General features: G+C 42.9%; 1 protein-coding gene across 1 annotated transcript; it reads left to right on the top strand.

Annotated features, from left to right (window-relative positions):
- Positions 1-469: 469 nt before the first annotated feature.
- Positions 470-16,702, top strand: PERP (p53 apoptosis effector related to PMP22). Its single transcript, XM_086707970.1, has 4 exons — positions 470-809; positions 11,339-11,479; positions 15,152-15,724; positions 15,782-16,702. The coding sequence occupies exons 1-3, from the start codon at positions 596-598 to the stop codon at positions 15,376-15,378; spliced, it is 582 nt and encodes a 193-aa protein (XP_086564096.1). The 5' UTR covers positions 470-595; the 3' UTR covers positions 15,379-15,724; positions 15,782-16,702.
- The last annotated feature ends 7,684 nt before the right edge of the window (positions 16,703-24,386 follow it).

Genomic DNA, 24,386 nt, shown 5'->3' with positions numbered 1-24,386 from the left:
TGCGCACGCGTTCAACCGGAGTGCGGCACTGACCCACAGGTACAACGTGGACACCCATGTCAAACTGCCTGAAACCTGAAGGCAGGATTGTTGAAAATCAGATCATTATCCGACCTGGGGGATGAAATATTTAGCTGGGTGGCTCGGATGAAAACGTGCACCCGGCGAGGCACGGAGAAGAACCACATTTGGCGTGAGAGGCTCAAGGAGGCCGGGGAACGGGGCAGTGGGGAGGCGCAGAGGCGCGCGGGGCTGCAGCCGGGACCCCCCCCCCTCCCCCGGGCCCCCTTCCCAGGCCGGGCGCTGGCCCCCCGCGGCTCCAGGGCGGCGCGGGCGGGCCAGGCTCACCCACGCCCGGTGTAACCCGAGCCCGGCCCCGCCTCTCCCCGCGCGCACCCCGGCCGGCCGGGCAGGTCGGGGCGGCGCTCCGTGAGTCACCGGAATCTAGGTGGGGCCCCGGCGCCCCGAGCCGCGTCCTCCGGGAGCCGCCTCCCCGCGGCCTCTTCCCTTTTGTCGCGCTGCCTGCGCTCGCGGGCCACTCTCCGCCGGCGACCGAGCCCCGCGCGCTCCTCTCCTCCGCGCCGCCACCGTCGAGATGCTGCGCTGCGGCCTGGCCTGCGAGCGCTGCAGGTGGATCCTGCCCCTGCTGCTGCTCAGCGCCATCGCCTTCGACATCATCGCGCTGGCCGGCCGCGGCTGGCTGCAGTCGAGCGAACACATCCAGACGTCCTCCCTGTGGTGGCGATGCTTCCACGAGGGCGGCGGCAGCGGGTCCTACGAGGATGGCTGCCAGAGCCTCATGGAGTACGGTGAGTGCCGCCGCCGCCTCCGGGAAGCCCTCTGGGCTGCGGCTGGGCGTGCGCGGCCTCCGGCCTTCGGAGGCCGCCCTAGGCAAAAGGAGTGAACCGGGGCAGAGGTAGTGAGTGATTAAAAAAAAAAAAAAAATGTATTTAGAGCTTAGGTTAGGCATCCGACCCGAGCAAAAGAAAGCAGCAGCAGCTTTGAGTGTCCAAAACCAGGCTCACAGCTGGGCCAAAATGGCCCTAGTTCAAACTATTTTTTTGTAGGGGTTGTCGGTGACATGCAAAAGGTGATTTTTCAGCCATCAAAGAGGTTTAGATGAGTAAATACAATGAACAAAGTCTATTTTCTTGGAGACCTAGTGAACTCTCTTGCCATTATGCCACCGCCTCCTCTGATTCCTTGTAAGATGAAAATATACGCGCCTTCCCCAAGGTCGGTGTATTCGTTTGGCTTGAACTGAGTGAAAGCAACTCTTACTCGGTTAAAAAAAAAAAATGGAATTTTTGGCGAAAGTGTTAGTTATGATTTCAATGGGTACTGCGGTTCTTTTAAGGAGCAGGCTAGTTCTGGTTCTTTTTTTGTTTTTAGGGGGTGTCTTTTTGACTTAAGTACGGCATTGCTGTTGAGAAAACTCAGTTATTTTCATCTGATTTGAAATCTACACAGCAAACACATCTTCTACACCAGCAAAATGAAGCAGCGTTGACAAATTTCACATACTGCAGTTGGAGTTGCTTTATTTTTCCAGCATGGAGCAGCCTGGGTGTTTTACTTAATCGGCGCCACTGGAAAGGGGCACATTCTTGCCCGCTGCCACCCCCCACGAAGGGTAGTTGCCAAAAACAGCTGGGATCTATTGTGATTAGTGTGTGTGCCTGGGGTGCTGGAGAGGAGGGTTTAAGTACGAGCCCAATTCCCAACTGAAAGCCAAGTGCTCTCGAATGGGGCTTTAGCAACTGAGTTTAAAACCGAGGAAGAAGCCTGCCCTGCCTTTCTCCATTCCCTGCTAGGGCTATTGACTTGATTCTTTACTCTGAAGTGGCCTAGGACTTCGAAGCACCCAGTTTATTTCTGGTTCTGGGGGCCCGTATCCAGAGCCTGGTGCTGTATCTTATCTACTGCGGAATTGTTTGGAAGTTCTCACCATGAGCTTGCCCCACAAAGGGAGGCATGGTCCTCATTAGCAGGTAATGAAATGTAAAGACCGCAAGGAATTCCTGCTTGCCTTAAAGTCTGTGTTTTTCCTCTCTTAAAACAAACAGAACGCCTGCCGGGGTTTCTAGTATCTCAGATCTTTTAGGGTTTTAAAGGGAATTAATTTCTTTGAAGTCATACATCTGTATCTTTTAGCCAAAATGCATTGGAACTCAGTCTCTCTGGGGGACTTACGAAGACTGCTTATACAGATGTGTTCTTGTAAACGGACTTGATGATCAGACGTCAGAACAGAGACTAATACAGACCCAGAGAGTACTCTGCGGTCCTCCGCATTTGAAGGTTAGGCTGGAAGAGAGGTGCTGCCAGAACGGCCATCAACACTGCTGCTGGGACATGATCTAGCCTGCACGGCTCTCCCTGGCTGTGGCTACAGCCCTCTTGTGAAACTCACACAATGCAGTTCTTATTTTTCCTGGACTTGGAGGATGAGCTCACCTTCCCAGGGCGTGGCTCCTCCAGCCTCAGAATGATACAGTGCTTTGTATGTGGAAGGGAATAAGCAGGTTTTGTTGGTGCAATTTTTTAATTAGAAGGCTAACGCATTAACTTTTTTAATTGTAAAGACAACACTGATCCAGTCCATAAGCTATGTTTCAATTTGATATAGAAATTGGTTTTTGGTGGGGTGCCTGGGTGACTCAGTCCGTTGAGCTTCTGACTCTTTTTTTTTTAATTTTTTTTTCAACGTTTTTATTTATTTTTGGGACAGAGAGAGACAGAGCATGAACGGGGGAGGGGCAGAGAGAGAGGGAGACACAGAATCGGAAACAGGCTCCAGGCTCCGAGCCATCCGCCCAGAGCCTGACGCGGGGCTCGAACTCCCGGACCGCGAGATCGTGACCTGGCTGAAGTCGGACGCTTAACCGACTGCGCCACCCAGGCGCCCCTGAGCTTCTGACTCTTGATGTGGGCTTAGGTCATGATCTCACCCTTCTTGGATTTGAGCCCCCACATCAAGCTCCGCGCTGACAGTGTGGAGCCTGCTTGGGGTTCGCTCTCCCTCTGCCCCTCCCCCACTCACGTTCTCTCTCTTTCTCTCAAAATACATAAACTTAAAAGAAAAAAAGAAACTGGTTTTTGGTAAAGTTCAGTTTTCCAAGCGGGTCTTGAAAAATCTGTTACCTGTATGATGCGGCAAGACTGATTTTCCGTAAGGGGGCGGTGTCATTAACATCTCAGTTCAGTTATTCCTGTGTCGTTTGCAAAGAGAAGTGCCAATAACGTGTTCGATGCAGCTTTTGCTCTAGACCTGGAATCAAATCATGAATCCAGGAGCCACGGTCATGGTCATTAGGCAACCGTGGGAAGAAGAATACTGATGTGAACTCTCAAAGAGAGGTCCATTTCAGGCTATTCTGGTCAGAGATGAGCTGGAGTGTTTATTACACTTTCACTTCATTTTCTGCCATGGATGTTGGCTTCCTTAACAGGTGTAAAAATTGTGTATTCCTACACTATAGGGCGATTATCTAGGCATCTCTGAACCCTGGAGATTTTCAGATTAACCCCAGTAAGGCTTTGTGGAAAACAACGTGTTTATGGGAGGTTTATCTAAAATGTAGTGAGCAGTTTACACACACTCCCACGTATGTATAAACACAACAAAGAGTAAGGTGGATGGCTCTACTTAAAATATCTCAATACAGAGGATTGACTTTTGTACATCCACTTTTTAAAAACTTCTTGAAATGTACTAGAACATCAACATGACTTATCATTGTAACTTAAAACAATTTTTTTTATTGTTTCATTTATTTTTAAGAGAAAGAGAGAGAGACAGAGAATGAGCAGGGGAGGGTCAGAGGGAAAGGGAGACACAGAATCCAAAACAGGCTCAAGGGTCTGAGCTGTCAGCACAGAGCCTGATGCGGGACCCGAACTCATGAACCTCGAGATCATGACCTGAGCCGAAGTCGGATGTTTAACCTACTGAGCACCCAGGTAACTTTAAGCCACACATGTAACTACAATCGTAACTTTTAAGAAAATATACCTTTTTATTACAAAGCGCTTGACCATCTCTTTGTATTAATATTCATAACATTAATATGCTCATTTTGATATTAAAAACACAGATTATTCTTCAAGTATTGGCAATAATACTAATAACATAGATGTTTTTATAAAGGGAGATAGTTCCTTAGAACTATGTAAAATGCAGAATATTATATTCCTCGTGGTTGTTGACAGTTTTTTGAAGAATTTCAGATTGCCACATCACCTCATTTTTCCTTATAAATCAACCAAATTATAAGCTGGATATTTGTTTTTACATGGTATTAACAACTAAATAGATACCCAGCTTAACAAATACTTGTTTAATTTTTTAAAACATCATGAGCATGTAAAGCATAGAAAGAACCTCACATATTTCTCCAAACAGGAAAAGAACATTGAAATAATTGTTCGAATTTCACATGTAAATAAAATGCAAAATTAAATTGGAATGCATGTTCATGCAGACTGTTTTTGTACCGTCGGCACCTTTTATTCCCCGTTTTTAAGAAGAAACACATCAGGAAGATATTTTAAGTGTCAGTGATACAGATTCTAAAGCCCAAGCAAGCTCTGGCTTGTCAGGGTGGAGACTAATGGAGTTGGATTTATGCACCGGGATAATGGCGATGAGTTTATGCACCAAGAATGGCAGTGGGGAGTCAGTACGGCCAAGTCCAAGAGGGCTTGCTTTAGATCTGAACTCACAAGTTCGGAGCTTCATTTTACCAGACGCCCTTTGAATACCACAGAATGCATTGAATGGTATTTTTTTTTTTTTTTTTTTACATGAACTCAGTCTTGGATAAGTCCAAGAATCAGAGTATTTATTATGTGGATCTTTTTAGATCATTTAGCCCTACGGTTCTTAAAATGTACAGGAAATGAGAAGCATAAGTACAAAGTGAATAGGTTTACATTAGGCGAAATTGAACTTAGAAGAGTTCGTTTTGAGACTGTGCCCTTGAGGCCTTTTTGCAGAGAGGTAGGGTGAGATCTTGAAATGTTATTGTTTTATGAAATTAGGCGTTAGTAGGTAGATTACTCTTTGTGGGTGTGTGTTCATGTCTTTACACAGAAAAATAAAGGTTGGCCACTCCATTGATTTTCCGAATTAAAGCATAGTTATGTGTGTTCATTTATAAAATCCAGACGTGTGGGAACTTGTGACCTAGCCATTTGCTGCACTTGGCAGTAATCGCCCAACAGCCTCACTCCCTTTTTAGTGACCTAACTTGTTTTCTCCGTGCAAGCGGGCACAGACTCACAGGCTATGAGAATTAGAAGGGCGTAAGAGTGCACCTGTTCACACTTTCACCAAAGCCTGTGCTCATCAACACCACCCACGATGAGCGGAGCCCTCTTCCCTTTGTTCGCAACTTAATTCAGTTCCCTGGACGCTGCTCTTTGTTTAAAAGTACTTGTCTGGGGCGCCTGGGTGGCTCAGTCGGTTAAGCGTCCGACTGCGGCTCAGGTCACGATCTCACGGTCCGTGAGTTCGAGCCCCGCGTCGGGCTCTGGGCTGATGGCTCAGAGCCTGGAGCCTGCTTCCGATTCTGTGTCTCCCTCTCTCTTGCCCCTCCCCCGTTCATGCTCTGTCTCTCTCTGTCTCAAAAAAAAATAAAAAAATAAAAAAAAAATAAAAAAAAAAATTCTAAAAAAAAAAAAAAAGTACTTGTCTTATGCCGATGGAGCTCAAATGTGCTTCCGTGTAAATTCTCCTTCCCAGCCTTCTTCATCTGACAGACTTTCAAATACGTGACCGTTGATCCCCAGTTCCCTGCTAGTAATCTTGTCCAAGTTGAGGGAGCAATTCTCCATTTTCACATCTTCCCGTATGGGATGGATGGTTTCCCCACGGAGACTTTCAAAGAAGACCATAACGGGGCAAAGTATCATCGTTCTGTAAAAACACAGTGGTAAGTAGTTATCATCTGGCTCAGTTTCAGGAGAAAATGTAGAGCATGTAAAGAATCTCACGCCAACTGGATGCTGTTGCACATGCCCCTGACATTGCTTTGCTTGTCTTCTAAAGCTTCTGCAAAATCACTTCTTCCTATGTAATTTTTTTTGGAGGTCTGTTATGAGTTGCCCTCAAGATTTTTGCTACTCAAAGTGTCCAGACCAGCAGCATCAGCATTATCTGGAAGGTTACTGGGCACTCAGTATCTCAGGCCCCACTTTCTGAACCAGAATCTGCATTTTAACAAGGTCCCCAGGTGACGCGTAAAGCACTGTATAGTTTCAGAAGCACTGGTCCATATTCCTGCAGATTACCTCCTCATTGGGCATGCACCAGGCTTTTTGAATATATATTCCATCTATGTGTATACTTATTTGTAGACAAGAACTGTGTAACTTGTAATCATGGTTTTATCCAGTTTTCAGTCCATGACATAAAGAGTCTATGTGACCTAAAGAACTCTGTACAAATAGTATGAGATCTGATCAAAGCTCAGATTTATTAGGTAGGCCCTTCCCTATTAATAGATGGATCTTTTGTTCTGGAAAGGGATTCTACTTTAATTAGGCGACAGGTGGGCATCTGCAAGGTACTGAGTAAGGAGCTAGCTAGACCAGACTGTCATGGTCAGTGTTGGGTGCCCACATGGAAAACTACTGAAGAATGCAGCAAATCCATTAAAAGAAAAACTAACTTTGGAGGAACAATTAGTGACCGTCTCTAAAATATTACCCACAATACTAAAAATATTAGTAGTGCTCTCGTCTGTAAGTTGTTTTTTCTTTTTTTTTCCTTTTCACAAACTTCAGTTTGATTTACGGTTTCCAGCATGGCATTCAAGGTATTTATTTTTCCTCTTTTTTTTTTTTTTTTTTTTCTCGCTCCTTTCTTATCCGTTGACCTTACTGGTCTTTTCCTAGCTGTATTTGTCTTGTAACATTGCATTTTCAAATGTCATCACTGGAAAAAAGATAATAGCATTTTTCTCGTACAAAAAACTTAAAAGCATTTTCTAGGAAAAACTCAGAATTACATTAGTGACCATTGGTGTCGATCTGATGTTGAATCTTTGCAAGTGAGAGCCAAATTAGGTAGGCTGTTCTTTATCCAAATGGGTCTTTAATGAATCTTATTTAAAAGTGGGTTTATAAAGCGGCTGGTCTCTTTAATAATATGAACTTCTCCAAGTGGCACTTAGAAAATAAATTTAGGATGTAATAGGTTATATACAACACCAAATTGGTCTTCCCTTAAGGAGACAGAACAAACAAAAAACATTCCTGCACGGAAACATAGCATCCATGTACCTGTAGTACTGTGTGATTTGTGGTCTCTGTTCGGCGAGGGCTAATTGACAGTGAGAATCCTCCCTGCTGTCTATCGCAAACCATAATTAGGAAAGACAATAACATTTTGTGTACAAAATAATAATGGAGAACAGACTTGTCTTCAGAATAAAGATGGACAGTCTGCCTTCGAAGAGCCAAGGACCATCCATCTGTACATTCATGGAAGAAATAGCTTTAAGATGTTTTCCTCTTGGGGTTGGTAAATACGGTATAATTTAGACCATGGTATAATACAAACATAGAAATCCTTCCTAAAAGGGTTGGATACATTTGTAGGTATTAGGCTCATTCTGGGTAATTAAGTGAAACCAAAAGTACTCGGGGTGCAGACTTAACTTTTCACAAGGTGTGTCGGGGAGATTTGCCATGTTATAAGTCTGCATGGCTGTCGGCCCCCTTCTCGGGAGGAATGTTGGGCTGGGATGACCTTGATCAGACCAGGTAGGGTCCATCTCATCATTTTACAGCAAAACAGCCATTGATAGGAGAGGGCAGATTGCCTTACTCATCGCTCATCAGCCAGGTCTTCAAAACTGTGCCAAGGTTTCTGTCTTCTGTGATAATTAAATGATTCAGTGTGGGTGTTTCCATGCTGCAGGAGCAGGTTATCACGTGTTCTGCTTCCAGGGAAGCCTTTCTCAAGACAAAAGGCCACTTACTTTGCCATTTTGATTTTCTCAGACTCAGCGTTTAAACAAGACACTACTGGATTATTTCACACAGCTTAGGCAAAGTTCTTAAAATTGGGCTGTGTTCATATTTGTGTTCACCTGTTGGCTTCAGGGTAGGCGAAGGGGCTCACTATTTTCTGAATTCCTTTCAAGTACGTGAAACGAAATGTAAATTACACTTCAGCTATCATGTTAGAGGGAGTGGGAATGGGGATAATCTGTATTAATCTTCCCCAAATAAACAGGAATAATTATTAATACTACTCGTCATAGCTACATCCCTCATCATTTAGTCAGCTATACTTTTCAAACCTTAATCTGTGACTGTCAGAGTTTGGTCAGCAAAATGTGTTCCTTGTTAGGAAGGTTTTTTTGTTGTTGTTATTATTGAAGACTCACATTCGGCTACACAAGTTTTCATTATGTTTGCACTCCTCCGAATGCTTATACAGATTGGTTGCCTTTCATGGCAGTTTCTAACCTGTGAACTCAACTTAAAAGGCAAAATGAGTGTCTGCTTCTTTGAATTTGATAATTGGATTTAGCTGTAATGATTGACAGTAGCCATAAAAATCCGTAGAAACGAGACTGTAATCGACAGTGGGTCATATACCGAAAGTTACATGTTCTTTTTTGGCAGTGCTCTGTTTTTATAAGGAGATTAATCATCTCTCTTAGTTCTTCTCAAACTTTAGTATGGATGTAAGAGATGCCAGTAAGGCGCAGATTCCTGGGTACTACCTCTTGAGTTATGATCCGTTGGGCTTGGAGGGAGTCACGGGAATCTGTATTTTTAATAAGCACCACTGATGATTTGACACCGTGATCTATGGGCTCGACCTTGACATGGTCTGATTACTATTCTTTCCATAGCACAATCCCACTTCTCTTGCAAGTTACCTTACTTGAAGGACGAGGCAAAAGTGAGAACATTTCACATTCTGGCTTTATTCATTTCTGATTTAAAATAAAACATTTCTATTTTATCTTGCCCCTAAGACCTCCGATCGATCTCCGGAAAGAGCAAAAAAGGTCTGGAGGAAAGTAATGAAAATTATAAATATAAATAAAAAGTTATATATAAAATATAAATTAAAAATATATAAAATTATAAAAAAATTTTATAAATATAAAATAGGCCCACTCATGCTCTGTCTCTGCCTCATCTTGCAGGCCACTAAGGGATAGTTTGTGGGAAAACATGGTATTTCTGAGACATATAAAAATGTGTTCTCTTCTTAATAACCTATTACGCCCCAGTCATTCCTAAACCTAGAGGAAGATCTGGAAGGAGCATGGGGGTTGGAGAAAGTTTGTCTATAACAGATGATGATGTAAACATGCAGTGGGTAACTGAGGAACAAGAATGAATGGAAAGAAGTGCAGAAGTAAAGAAATACAGAAAGAAAATGGAGAAAGGTGAGGAACTGGAGAAAAGTCAGAGGAATAATACGCAAGGAACTTTTCGAGTGGTAAAGGCTGGAGCCTTCCTAGCTCCCTGACTTTTCACACAAGGGCTGTCCTCCTCACAATAATGTTGAAAGAAGGCATTTTTAGCCCAGGTTAGCAGATGTGCAGGCTGATGGTGGCTAATTGGTGACAGAGGCAGGGCGCACATGAAGTCTGGCTGGCTTCCGAGCCCCTGTTGTTTTTGCCCCCTGTGTCTTCCACTGTGACCAAATGACCTAGAATTAAGGGAGGATGAATTTGTCAGCCGAGCGGTGCTCGAGGAGGAGTGAAACCAGGGCAGATGAACACATGACTCGCTTTTTTGAGTGCAGTAAAAAAGTAAATAGATTAAGAGTGCGTGTTCGTCTATCAGTGAATGGATGGATAAATAAAATGCAGACTGGCCACACAATAGGTGAAAGAAGACAGTCACAAAAGGCCATGCAGTATGGATTCCGTGTATATGAAATGTCCAGAACAGGAAAATTGATAGTAACAGAAACCAGATTAATGGTTGCCAGAAGCTGGAAGAAAGGGGTGGGGGTGGCACGTATGGAGCTTCTTTTGCGGGGATGAAAACTTTGGAATCGTAAGCGGCGATGGTTACACAACCCTGTGAATGAATATAGCAGGAGCATACCTTGAAAGAGTGAATTTTACGGTATGTAAATTACAGGTCTAAAAAGAATCATGTTTCGGATTTAGACAGGCTGGAAATCGAACTTGCCTGAAGCACTTATCAGCCGTGTGGCTACGTGACAGGTTATTTGAACTTTCATAGCCTTCGTATATACTCATTTCTAAAGAAATAATGATAAAGATCTTTGATTTTTAAGTAATCTCTGCACCCAACATGGCGCTCAAACTCATGACCCTGAGATCAAGAGTCCCATGCTCTACCGACTGAGCCAGCCAGGCACCCCGCTAAAGAAGTGATGATAGTATGAACCTTAAAAAGATTGTGAAGATTCTGTGAACTAAGGCATGTCAGGTTCTTAGCACAGAGCCTGGCACAGAGCGATTACACCATCAGTGTTAGGCCCTCTAGAGAGGTTGTATTTGAAGAGATTTGAGAAATTCGTGCAGGTTGTGCAGTGGGCATTATTGGCTGGGATTGTTGGCCAGGGTATCCACGGCTCTCCATATTTCCACAGGCTCAAGGTAGAACAACACGGGACTGGAGGTGCCCGTGCAGATTTTCAAACCCAGAAATCAACTGTCACTTCATCCTGAGTCCTTTTAGGGCCAATATCAATAACTAAGAACGCTTGTGCAAATACATCTTGAATAGTTCAAGACGATAAAATTTAGACTAGCAACTGGATATATTTGTACCTAAACTTGTTATGAAGTCACAGCTTCTTCATAATTAAATTGTTTTATTTCACATCTCTGCCTAGTCATGAGGCAGATGATTTCAATGATTATTTTGGCACAGAACCAAACATTAATACGAAACAACGACGTTTTGTCAAGGTATTTGAACCATTTCCTAACGGGATTCTAATTTAATTGCTCAATATAAAAAATGTTTACTGTAGTTGTGTTGTGTTAGAACTTGAGTGAACCTTTTAAAGATACCTGTTTATATGGCCTTTTTGTTACGTGAGAAACAGTTTGATGAGTTTGAACTTTCATGTCAGAGATCTAAACATTCGCCCGAACTCTGAGGGGAGAAGGCATTATTGTGTAGCAACGTATCGGGCACCCTCCGCACGAATTGCCTCTTCTTCCCTTGAGATACGGAGAGGCTTAAGTGCTGTCAGAAAAGCTGTCCTTGCACCCACATATAATGAACAGAGAGCAAAAAACTCCTACTGATGCTTCGACAAGTGATTTTTAAATTTGGCATGTCTGTCTTATTAATTACCGTTTCTTTTCTCTTACAGCGTGGGGACGGGCAGCCGCTGCCATGCTCTTCTGTGGCTTTATCATCCTGGTGATCTGTTTCATCCTCTCCTTCTTTGCCCTCTGTGGACCCCAGATGCTTGTCTTTCTGAGAGTGATTGGAGGCCTCCTGGCCCTGGCTGGTAAGACTATGTCAGCAATTCATACCTTCAGTAGGCATCACTATAGTACTGTCTCTCCCATGACCCTTGACAATTACACTTCCTGATCTGTTTGCAGAAAATGTGTCACCAAGGGCAGAAGTAACAGTCAAGTGTCTTAAGATCTAGGTCCCCTTCCTCCTGTGGCTCAGACGGTATTACATGTCCTCCATCCAAGGGAGGAAGGTTGTCACTCTGCGTGCTGCTCTCGCTTATAGATGACCCCATGTCCAGCGACACCCCTACCTTGAGGGACCAGGGCTGAGTCAGCCCTGGAAGTGTAGTGTTTCCATAGCGATCCCAGTGCGGGCCTCCTTGATCCCCTTGCTGAGGGGGCTGGAATGTCCCGGAGCCATTTTACTTATTGAAGGATGTTACTTATTGAAGGATGAAGCTTATGATATAGTGGGGCATAGAAAGGGTTTCTGTGGTGGGACGGGAGACTCTAGGAGGCGCCCGGACTGGGATTGTATCATAGAGCCAGTTCTGGGGGATGGGAATTTAGTTATGTAGGTGAGTGCGGTCAGAGTGAACATTTATTAATGGAATGCAAGAACTAGGAGTCTAGGAGCAAGATTTATTTGAAATTTTAGGTGGGATCCTGGCACTAGGGACCTCAGCCGCAGAACTGAATTTAGATGCAACACTGGATTTTCTGAGGAAGAGAAAATCCACAGGTCTTTTCTCAAGGTACTAACTTAGGCTCGAGGGACCAAAGCAGAAATCCAGCTACAGACCTGGAGTACAAGTACAGAGTGAACAGATGGTCTTGGAACAAGTCAGAAGCCTTGTGATTAGAAGAGGTGCATAAGATCAAGCGTGAGCCCAGAGGGAGGCCGCCCTGTTCTGGGTTCCCTGAGCTTAGGGAGGGTGCTCGCAGAGCCTGGGCAGAACAAGTTGGGGGTGAAAAGGGTCCTGGCTCAGAAGAAGGAGGTGGCCTCAGAGAACCAGCCCGTATAGGTCCGGCCCTCACCTTTACCTTGGAGAATTTCCCTTGATTGAAACATAAGGTTTACTCCAATGTTCCTTATGTCTCAAAGTTTGCTTTTCGAATACTATTTTAAAACCAGAAGTGGTTTGGAATCACAAAACATGAAGAATCTTGTTGAATCCTATTTCCGCTTCTATTTGGCTTTCATAGTTAAATTTATAAGACTTTATCAAACCAACACACGCGATGTATCTTCCTTTCACATGCCTTAGAAGACTAGATGGGCGCCTATTTTAATCACCATTAGAAATAACACCGGGACATTCATATTCATTGAAAAACCCCAGTTGGTACCATATGACCCGGCAATGCCTCTTCTCCGTATGTATCCCAAGGAACTGAAAGCAGGGACTTGAACAAGCAGGGACTTGGACATGATTGTCCACCCATGGTCATAGCAGTATTATTCACAACAGCCAAAAGGTGGAAACAACCCAAGTGTTGCAGGAGATGTTAAATGAAAATGTGGTATATCACATACGATGGAGTATTATTCAGCCATCAAAAGGAATAAAGCTCTGATATATGCTACAGTGTGGATGGACCTTGAAAATCCTATGCTAAGAGAAACAAGGTAGACACAGAGGGCAAGTATTTTATGATTTCACTTATGCGACAGAAAGTAGATCCAAGCTTACCAGGGGCTGAGAGAGGGAGGGGTAAGCAGAGTTTAGGTTGGGGATGTTGAAAAAGTTTTAGGCAGAGAGAGTGGTGATGATTGCACAACATTGGGAACGTATTTAGTGCCGGCGAATGGTACACGTAACCAGTGGTTACATGATAAACATGATGTTGTATGGAATTTGCCATCATTTAAAAAATCCCACTTTCCTCCATGTTAGCGTTAAAAACATTACGATCTGGGAAGGGCCAGCTCGAGCTGACAGGGTTGCAGGAGTTTCTGTTGTAAGGAAGACTAATTCTGGCAAACTCCCACAGCTTCACTGCATACTGTCCTGCCTAATTCTGCCTTCTCACCTTACGACTGAGTACTCATTTTTGCCTTGAGAGTTTGATAAGTAGAACGGGGCATGTTGATAGAAGAGGGAAAGGCCTAGGAATCTTCAGTGTACTTTTAGTGGTTAGCAACGTTCAGTTAGGGCCTACTGGACTTCTAAGAAATATTTCGCAGCAACAATTATTTTTAATTTTATGTATGTCTTGGGGTTACTATCTGAAAAATTGAGTACCGATACAATAAAGATTGTGCAGAAATGGATCCAAATCATTGTAAGAACTTTACCTATGATGAACTGAAACAGGTGGTGAACGATATTTAACATTTATGACCAGGGGAATTTGGAGATAATATAGGCAAGGGTTGCTTTTATGTCTTACGCAATATTTTGCAGTAAATAATAAATTTAACAAGTAAGAATTTGCCATTTAAAGCATATAAGAAACAGAGAAATGTTAAGATCTGCACCGAGATCGCTCTTCTTAAATTGCCAGAGAAGGGGAATATTTTGAGTTGAAAAACGGAAGGAACAAACCATGATGTGGAAACACTGATGGCCTTTCTAGCAATAAAAAAAACAAAAAAGGAAAAGAAAATGACTTTGAGGATGCATTCGTGGAGCTGGCAGAAAGCATTTCGGTGAAAGGAGGAGGATTGAGGACTCTCTGCTCTCCAGAGCACGGCCAGCTGGCCCCTCTGGGTGCAGACTGGTGTCTCAATGTCACAGATTGAAAAAATGCATTCATGCCCAATGACGTAACAATGCACGGGTGAACTATGGTGTGAGAGAATGCAAGAACGCAGCATAGTGCGTGGAAGCTCGTTACAGCTTTGTAGAGTTATGCATGTTCATTGGAAAATAAGACAAAAATAGATTTAATCAAGTTTGTATTTTTTTTTTAATTTGCTTAAAATGCCAATATGATGAATAATAACTGTAATAAGGTGACTCTTCTACCAAAGAGCTTAGAAATCTTCTGGGTCTGTGCATTCTTTCTTATATCTTCCTTCCACTTCCCCAAGGCACTGACTCTTCCCCTCTTGAATTCCCGTCCCGCCATCCTGGAACATTCTTGCCTCCGACCTCCATCTCTCCATTTCTATTTATTCTTCAGATTCCTGCCTCCTCTGCAGGCTTTTCTGGTGCTTCCCTACATTGGTCATTTGCGTCATCGGCTTGCTGTGCCTGCCACTTAGTCACTTGTTTATTAAATGACTATTCCAGTGGTGTAGTATTATCAACATTGTCTCACGTATGTGTTGTGTGCACACATGTGTGTATATGCGTACATATTACTTTTGCTAACACGGAAAATATGAACTGTGTTTGGCACAGGAATTACCAAGATGAAAAAATACTCTTCGGTACCACCCTGCTTTCTACTCTGTACTATAGTTTTGCACCTTTTACTTTAGTAAACGCAATGCGTACACAGGTACTACAGAGAGAGTCCCTAATTGTTCTCTGTCTGTATTTCGTATATTCAGTGTTCTGCTCAGTGCCAGGTATCTCTGACATACAACACTCAATAACCTGTGTTGGCTCATGATTAACCACATTCCCCCGGTCCCTTTCATTAGCGTGAAGTGGATTTAACGGTTATGTAAAGGCAAGGACATCGTGGAAGAGGGAGTTAATCTGTTGGTACCACGCATTCATCCGTGTGTCCATATTCACTCTTTGGGATGTTTTTCTTCCCTTCAGCTGTCTTCCAGATCATCTCCCTGGTAATTTACCCCGTGAAGTACACCCAGACCTTCGACCTTCATGCCAACCCTGCCGTCACTTACATCTATAATTGGGCCTATGGTTTTGGGTGGGCGGCCACGATTATCCTGATCGGCTGTGCCTTCTTCTTCTGTTGCCTTCCCAACTATGAAGATGACCTTTTGGGCAATGCTAAGCCTAGGTACTTCTACACATCCGCCTAAGGTGGGGAGTGAGCAGAAGAAACTCAATGCTGCCAAGATGGATCCCAGAGCAAGAAACTGTCTTCCTCAGCGTCCTTCGAACCCATTTGGTGGGCAGTGTGCATATCATTAAATTAGTCAATGCTAAATAACTTGGGAGAAAATATTTCTTAAATGGCGGTACAGTTTCATATTCACCTTTTATATATGTTTGTAAACAAAACTTACTTCTTTTAATTAATTACCTGTAATATGCCCGTATCTCCTTATTTCTACCCATACCATTTATACTGCATTTGTAAAAGAATATGAATATGAAACGTAACCCCTTTATACGGTAAAAAATGAGAAGGCTTCAAAGATTGGTGTGACGGTAAAAGAATATGAATATGAAATGTAACCCCTTTATACGGTAAAAAATGAGAAGGCTTCAAAGATTGTGTGTTTTTCTCAGGTGGAATGGACTGGGTCTATTAAAAGCCAACGAGAAGAGAGCGGTATTAGTAAAAATTGTCAGTGACCAACTATTCCACGAGAAATACAAAAAATATATATTTTTCAAGCCTTCACCTATTTAAAGAAGGAAAATAGTTTCCTAAATGCATACCATTTGTGAGAATTTCTAACTAATATCCTGATTTTTTTTTTTTTTTTTTTTTTTTTTTGCAAAACTTCATGTTAACTTGATATGGCATCTACGAATGTTTTCTTTCATAGCCAAAGCCTGCTGCCGTAGTCAGGCCTCCTTACGTAGTGAAATGTTAAGACGAAATTTTCTCTTTTGAAGTGGCTTGTAGGGTTGGGGTGTGGGAAAGTGCTGAATTCATAAATCTGTACTCTTTTGTGTCTATATGTTCGGGAACACAGTAGATCTGATTGAAAGCTGGGCTGGGTCTAACTCATCGCGGCTGACAGGTGTGATTTGGTTGTTTATTGAAGCATCAGGAGGGCCATTCCTTTCACAAAGTAGCATGAAGACAGCGTCAGGAGAAGAAATGGCTTGAATTCTTCATCTCAGGTTTGACTGGGCTCTAATCATATAGACACAGCTTCTGATAGATGGCAATTGTAAACAACACCTTAAATGTAGTTACAAACCTGGTCTTCCTTGGAAAAGAGATTTAAAATATCTGATATAAAACATACAATGGGAAAAATCAGGGATGTGAGGTTTCTCTGAATGGCAAATATATCGCGTTGACTATTATTATTTTTTTTACCATTTGTTCTTACATAATGAAAACCAATTCATTTTATATACCAAATTATTATTTTGTGACTTGCAGAATAAACCATTGCTGTTTTCATTATGAATTTTCCCCAATAAACCAGGTGTTCTAATCTCGTTTCTAGTTTGTAGTTTTTGGTTTTGCTTTTTTCTTTTTGCAACTCTGGGGAAGGGAATATTTTTTTTAAGTTTACTTATTTGGAAAGAGAGAACACCCACACAGGTGGGGGAGGGGCAGGGAGCGAGGGAGAGAGGGAATCCCAAGCAGGCTCCACATTGTCAGCTCGGAGCCTGACATGGCGCTTGAACCCACAAACCATGAGATCGTGACCAGAGACAAAATCGAGAGTCAGACGCTCAACTGACTAAGCCACCCAGGTGACAGGAGAAGGGAATTTTTAAAAAATGCTTTGAGTGGGGCAAAACAATAAGAGTGTTGGATAAAATGAAAAGTAGCTTTTTCTTAGTTTTTAAGGGTTTTGCTCATTTGCGGTTTCCAATAACAATTTTTGAATGAACTTTAATGGATTCTATTAGTCTCCTCCCCGGACCTCTTCAATGACTAGCACCCGGTACACAGGTATCTATCCATTGCTGCCACCAGAGGGAAATGGACTGAGAGATTTCCCATAGCTCCAGATGCCAGGGAACATTTGTGTGGTTTAGCTGAAGGTTCATCCTTCTCTCATCTTCCTGCTTGAGATACGATCGTCTTCCATTCAGGTAGTGGGACAGCAAGGAATTTCTTTACTTGTTTTCCCCTTTCCCACCTTCCCCCAGTTCTCCACCATGGATTGTAGGTTAATTCTCCTATGGTGTGTGTAGATGTGAAGACGGGTTGCAGAGTGGCATGGTGGGATATTGGAGACACTTCTCGGTGCTTCTGTTGGCCGGTTGGTTCTTGGCAGGCAATTTTTTTCTGTTTTTCAACATATGAGCTGAACGTTTCCCATCATAAATTTAGAAGAATGTAGTCTGGGTGATTTTTCACACCAGAAATTTTAAAGACTTCTGTGACGGTAGAGGAGTCGAGGTGATAATTAACAATGTTAAAAATGTCATCTTCTGAAATAATAGCACAGGTAACTCAAGAAGATAATGGGTTGCTAGAGATTACGAAAACAACTTGTGTACCTGAAAACGACTCTCAGATACACGGTTCTCTAAAGCAAGCACTCCTGTCTTGGATTTTCCCTGTCCAACTTTCACCTTTCCCTCCTTAATAAATTATATACTATAGTCTAATGATGCACATGTAGGAAAAATATGGCTTCCTGGGACCTATGGTCTGTATTAACGGAAGCATTTCAATCCGAAATGTTTCCAACAAAGACATACTGTTATCTTGGCTAACATGTTCTACTTCTTTCAGCCCTGTTCAGGCACAGAGATCCTCTGTTCCTTGTTGGTTCATATTCACCAGGACAGATACCTTTATGTCATAAAAGGGGCAGAATTCCAGAGAGTTCTAGAGAGTAACGAAGAAGTTGACTAAGAAGCCATCTAAAGGCTAACAGTGCATTGCATGATATTTTCCCTAGTAAAGCTGAGTGCCTTTTGGCTCTCTAATTATATTGAGTCCCCACCCTTTAAATAAGCAGTTGTAGGTCCCCAAACACTTTCTCACGCTCACACTGTAAGTAGTCAGATATGCCGGGTGCCACTTACTGTTGAATGCCACAAAGAAGTAATACGTCAAGGTCCTTCAATTGTCACACAAGGTTAAGTATGGAGTGTAATTATTTTAGTTTCAAAACCATATATGACAGGACTGACAATAAAGTTTGATAGGCTTTCCTTTTCTAAGAAAATGAAAACAATGGGAGAACATAGCCATAATATCTTGATTATGTTGACTTTTGCTACCAACTCCTGCTGAAAGACAGCCCTATCAATATAATAAACATAAATGCTGGATCAACTTATCCTGTTTTCCCAGGCATATCCGAAAAGGCCATATTTGAAGGGCATCCAACTTCGGCTCTTGTTGGCTGTGTAGGCTTGGGCAGTTTACCTCTCCACTGGCCTCATAACCTCATTCATAAAATGATTGCAAATTATCCTTTTTGTTTCCAAATTCTTTGATTCTGTGTGTTTGTATGTGTATCTGCTCATTTGTCAATTTACTTAAATATTCTTGGGTAAAAGAAAATAAGATAAAGTGATCCTATTTTTTGTGTGCTTCCCCCCCCCCCTGCCCCCCAAGTTGACTCTCATAGCTAGAGACAATGATTAAAATCCTAATACGGTGATGGATTTTTTTTTTCTTTAGTTGAAAATGAAAGAAGATTCCTTTAGTTGGAAGAACCACTAAATAAGTGAATATAAACTCTATCATAAACATAAGTCAGCCTAAAGCTTAGAAGAAAAGCTTTAATTGTATTCTAGGGAGTTTCTGATTCAAGATGGTAGAGTGGACTCCATTAAATCCATCACTTCTGACCAATATAGAAAAAAATTGTAGAATAACAAGTACCAGAGGGATTAAATCCATAACAAGGGAGGTGTCCATCAGCTGACCAGGGGCTTTGCCAAATTTGAGAAGATGAAAAATGTTGACATCGTCAACAGTGGAGTGAAGCTACCACCCAGAATAAACTCAAGCTGGCTGTTGGGAAATTAACAGCTGTGCTGCTTGATAAGGGGCAAAGGGGTGCCAGTCTTGGAGTTGGCAGAGTCAACTGGAGTTCCCAGTACTACTGGGAAAGGAGGAGGGTATGGATCAGGGGAATTGGTCTGCCCCATGAAGATTCGCCTGGCCTGGCCTCCCCTTCCTCCCATCAGATTCCTACCCCTTAGGGAGAGGAGCAGTTGACCTAAAGTGCTTACCTATAGGCAGAACCCAGAGATGACAATCGTGCTTATTAAACAGTATGCTCTAAGTGCTTCCCGTGTGCTAACCCATACAAACCTCATCTAGACCCTCTGGTATGGGTTTAATTATTCTTAATTGTTCAAAGAAAGAATGGAAACAGGAACATGAAATAACTTTCTCAGGATCAGACAGCTAGTAAATAGCAGGAATAATAAGTGCAAAATACAGCGTAACGGTATTTGGTGCAGTAGGGAACAGTACAGTAAGTCAAATTACCATGCAAGTATTCTCTGGCTTGCCCCTCCTGCCATTATGTTGGTGTGGGTCCCTCGATATCTTCCGCTTCTCCAAGCTCCAGGGAAGGTTGAGCCTTCCCAGTATGCTGGTAGGCAGGTATTGTATAATGCAGAAGTGTAGAGCAAAGGAGAAGGTGGAGGGCCAGAAGTATGAAGGGCTAGACCTGGATGGGGGGAGCGAAACAGCATAAATGGGAGAGGAAAAGACAGGATTTAAAAATCAATTTCTAGGATCTATCTATCTCACTGCATGGAGTTTAAGAAACCCAGTTCACACTGTTTTGAGTTTTCATGACCATACTCTCTTCTGGATCACTTCCCTATGATGGGACCATGTGAGTCGTTCCTTCATAAGTGTTGCAGGTATAAGCCACTGTCCAAATTATCACAGGGGTCTGAATGAAATGAGAGGGTCCGTCTTGATTTGGTGCCTTGATGGAGAGGGCCTTGTAGATAAAAACCCAATAGCATCTTTCTGAAGCACTTATTTTCAGTCTTCTGAAAATGGACCACTTTTGATATTACAGATTACTGGCCTTAACTTTTTTTTTTTTTGACATTAGAATCATCCATACACTATAATATGTTGTGAGTCTTAACCGTTGCTTATAGACTACTTTGAAATATATATTACAGGGTCGCCTGGGTGGCTCAGTTGGTTAAACGTCTGACTTCACCTCAAGTCATGATCTCATGGTTTGTGAGTTCAAGCCCTGTGTCGGGCTCTGTGCTGACAGCTCAGAGCCTGGAGCCTGCTTCGGATTCTGTGTGTCCCTCTCTCTCTGTTCCTCCCCCACTCATACTCTCTCTCTCTTTCTCGTTCTCTCTCTCAAAAATAAAATAAACATTAAAAATTAAAAAAAAAAGAAAAAAAGAAATATATATTACAAAGAAAAACCACATGGTGAACACGTGGTGTTCTCCTAAAATATAGAATACACAGATATAGGGGCACCTGGGTGGCTCAGTTGGTTAAATGTCCGACTTCAGCTCAGGTCATGATCTCACGGTTCCTGAGTTCTAGCCCCACGTTGGGCTCTGTGCTGAGAGCTCAGAGCCTGGAGCCTGCTTTGCATTCTGTGTCTCCCTCTCTCTCTGCCCCTCCCCTGCTCATGCTCTGTCTCTCTCTCCCTCTCTCAAAAATAAATAAACATTAAAAAAAATTAAAAAAAAAGAATACACAGATATAGATATACCATATCCCATCCTTTTGGCTTTTGTTATGCTATAGACTATTCCTCATCAGAAACAGAAACAAATAGAAAAAAGGGCTCCTTTTCACTCTCCTACATCACTGTGTCTAAATCATTCTCACCCAAGGAGTCTAAACGGGTCCCACCCAGTTTTACCTTACTTTATACACAACTGTTTCATCTAAAATATAGCTATGCTCGTTGTAATATAACACATATTTTAAATTACAATTACTTAACCCTCCACCTCCCATCCCACAAATCTTCAAACCAAGTGGAGCAGATATGAACAAAGCTCGACATATTTGCGGAAGTCATCGTCTCCTTAGAAACAATTGTCTGAATTCTGATACCTTGACTTTAATTTAATTTAGGTGGAAGATACAAGTACACGTTTTTAATAGTCTCACATACTCAATTCCCTTCTGTAGAAAGAAATTCAAATGTTACCGGGAACACCATAACCGAAATCCCAACAATTTGGAAATCGAAGTTGCTGTGAAAAAGGGGTGACCCTGAACAAGAAGATTTCATATAATTATGCAGTGAGGATGCAAACACCTCCGTCAGGGGTGAGAGCGGATTGCTCTGGGACGAAGACACTGAATTCCAGCTCCTTCTTTTGAACTCCCCCCTTTGCCTCACTCTTTCCAAAACAGTTACTTAAAAACAGGTCTACCGAAGTCAAAAGATTGCTTTATCTCACCTCTGTGGATGCGGTTTCAGGTTTTAAAATGCCTGGGGACAGACTGGGATGGGGACCTGTCAGTTAATGTTCAGCGTCTTTTGCTGTGTGAGGTAATTTTTCGGGGAGCCGGGCTTGCCTTGTCACACGTACAGTTCATTGTTCCTGGATTTCACAATTCTGCTAAGTAGCTGGGTGTATGTTCTGGGTGTGACAGAAGTGAGGTGTGGGAAAAGACAACCCAAAAAGAAAATTAAAAGAGGTTCAGATCCTGTCATGTTAAAAAATGTTCCACTTGTAGTATTCTGTGCTACATTGTTGATCTCAAGAACTTACTCTCTCTAGCTGTGGAAAGAAAGGAAAATTCAGAAGTGTGTGTGTGTGTGTGTGTGTGTGTGTGTGTGTGTGTGTGTATCTGGTGTGGTGTGTGAAGATAGTTCTCTGGTGAAGAAATGGAACCCTGCTGATTTAACTGGTGTAAGATTATCTTAGTGATAATGAGCCACGAAATAATCATAATAGCATAATGGTTTGCCCGGCCTGTTTTTCCAGTACAAAGATTCAAGGTAATTAAACTGCTATTATCAACTGCTTTTGAATTAGTTACTTTTGGGAGGGAACGCTTAGATTTAGAGACTGAATTAAATCACTAAAAGTCAATTTAGTGAGACTTTGAAAGCGAGTTCCATATGCAAATCTTCTGTTCCTCTGTTCTATGCTTTCTGCTTTGGTTACTCTGTGGACAGTCTTCAACTGCAACGCTTCAACCACAATTCATATTCCGAAATGCCACCCCACCCAATTCCTAGTCAAGTAACACCACAGCGCCTAAACATTGTTTTTTTCAAACGAAACAAAACAAAAAACAAAAAGAAAGACTGATCTCAGTCCAGACAGAAGATTGAAAAACTGAAGTACGGATAGGAGGTTGTCCTTGGCCACGATTACTGTCACATTGATAGAGTTTACCAGTGGAATAATTAGTTGCCTCTTCGGAGCACGTCTAGGTGGTCAGAAGGTGGATTCATCAAGACTAGAGACGGCATCATGAAAAGAGGAGTTCTTGGCAGATGGCAAAGAAATAGAAATGCCCGCCCTCTGTGGGGGGTTCTCTGTGGGGAGGGCGCCGTACCTCAGGAGAAGGGCTGACGCAGCCTTCCGCCAGGAGCACGTGGGCTGGGTGCCCTTGTGCAGGGTGCAGCTGCACGGCCCCACTGAGCAGCCCTGGGATCCGGGCATCCGGACATCACTCCAAGGTGGAGCCCCAGGAGGGATGAAAATTGCCACCAGGATGGTTTTGAGAAGTTAGTCGAGACTTCTTCCATGCCTCCCTGCACACCTCGCCCCTACATGCCTCCCCGCCCCACCCCCCGAGATTCTCTTCTGTGTGGCTCCGAAACAGAGGCAGCTTTTACCATCAACATCCAGGACTTAGGGCCAATGTGAGCATACTCCCCTTTCTCCAATTTATGTCTTTAAAAGGTAAATTCAACCTTCGGACACATCACTGATTAAAGTGGAAGCTGAGTCAGATGATGCTTGTCATTTTCTGTTCACACGTGCTGCAAATACACAGGCCTTAAGGGAAACTACTTATTTGACTACATATTAAAAAGAAATACCTCATTGAAGTTCCTTAGCTCAGAAGGCCACTTGTGTGCTTCCTGACTGAGCAGACTAACCAGAAGCTCCCAGGGACAACTGGCTGAATATTGATTGATTGATTGATTGATTGAGAGAGACAGCAAGAGTGGGGGAGAGGGGCAGAGGGAGAGAGAGAGATCTCAGGCAGGCTCCATGTTGAGCCCAACACGGGGCTCGATCCCATGACCCTGAGATCATGACCTGAGCTGAAATCAAGAGTCAGATGCTTGACCGACTGAACCCCCTACGATTGGCTGAATTTTAGCCTAATTGTCCTAGCGGGCTCTCTGGGGATCACTGGATGAACTGTCTCACACACACACACAGGGGCGCTGACCTGGAACCACGGGAAAGCCGAGTGGTTGAAGGAAAAGCCATTTCAAGTGGCAGAGCCAGCTTCTCACCTTCCACTTGAGTCCCCTCAGTTTAGCTGGCCTGGTACTGAGCGGCTTCTGGATAAAACATGGCTAGTTGTTGTTCACATTCTTTTACACGACGGTTTTTTTGTTCTAAGAAGAGGTGAGAAAAGAGGTGAGAATTGATGGCTGTGTAATCCTAGGGCTGCTTTGGGAAATAAATGAAGAGTGACGGAATACTAAACACAGGCAGCCTGTTTCTGTGGTCTTTCTCTTAGCAGGTCTGCAATGAGGAAAGCAGTTTGGGGACGTATGTTTGTTTTGGTAACAGAGCAGCCCAATCTGTCCTTCCACCTGGGGGTGAATGAGTCATCACAGCATGAGTTAGGACTGGCAGAAAAGAGGAGACAACTTCTACATACTAAAGCACAACTTTCTCTTGAAACACCTTTTCCAGTGAAAAAGGAAGTTTGGAGGAAAAAAAAAACAGGCAAAATGAAATCCTCAGAGAGGCATCATAAGGTTTACATTCTGTGCCAAGCTGATATGTTAACATAGTTTCTCATTTGTAGGGATTCACCGCTGGGAATGCTTTTTTTCTTTTGAGTTTTACAAACGTATTTAAGATTTTTGTAAAAGAGAAGTCATCATGTAGAATTGACCTAATATTCTCTGCACAAGATGAGAGGTCAGATTTTCACAAGAGAAATGCATACAGAAAGTTCCAAAAACTTCGTGTTCCCGATATTAGCAGCTGTTACTAAATAGGATTCTACAGTCAGGTAATAGCAATAATATCCACCTTGTGTCAC

The sequence above is a fragment of the Puma concolor genome, chromosome B2, assembly GCF_028749965.1.
Source record: "Puma concolor isolate L17-30 chromosome B2, mPumCon1.1.hap2, whole genome shotgun sequence".
In the NCBI taxonomy this organism is placed as follows: Eukaryota; Metazoa; Chordata; class Mammalia; order Carnivora; family Felidae; genus Puma; species Puma concolor.
Note: the sequence above shows the minus strand (reverse complement) of the source record. Positions and strands in the feature narration are given on the sequence as shown.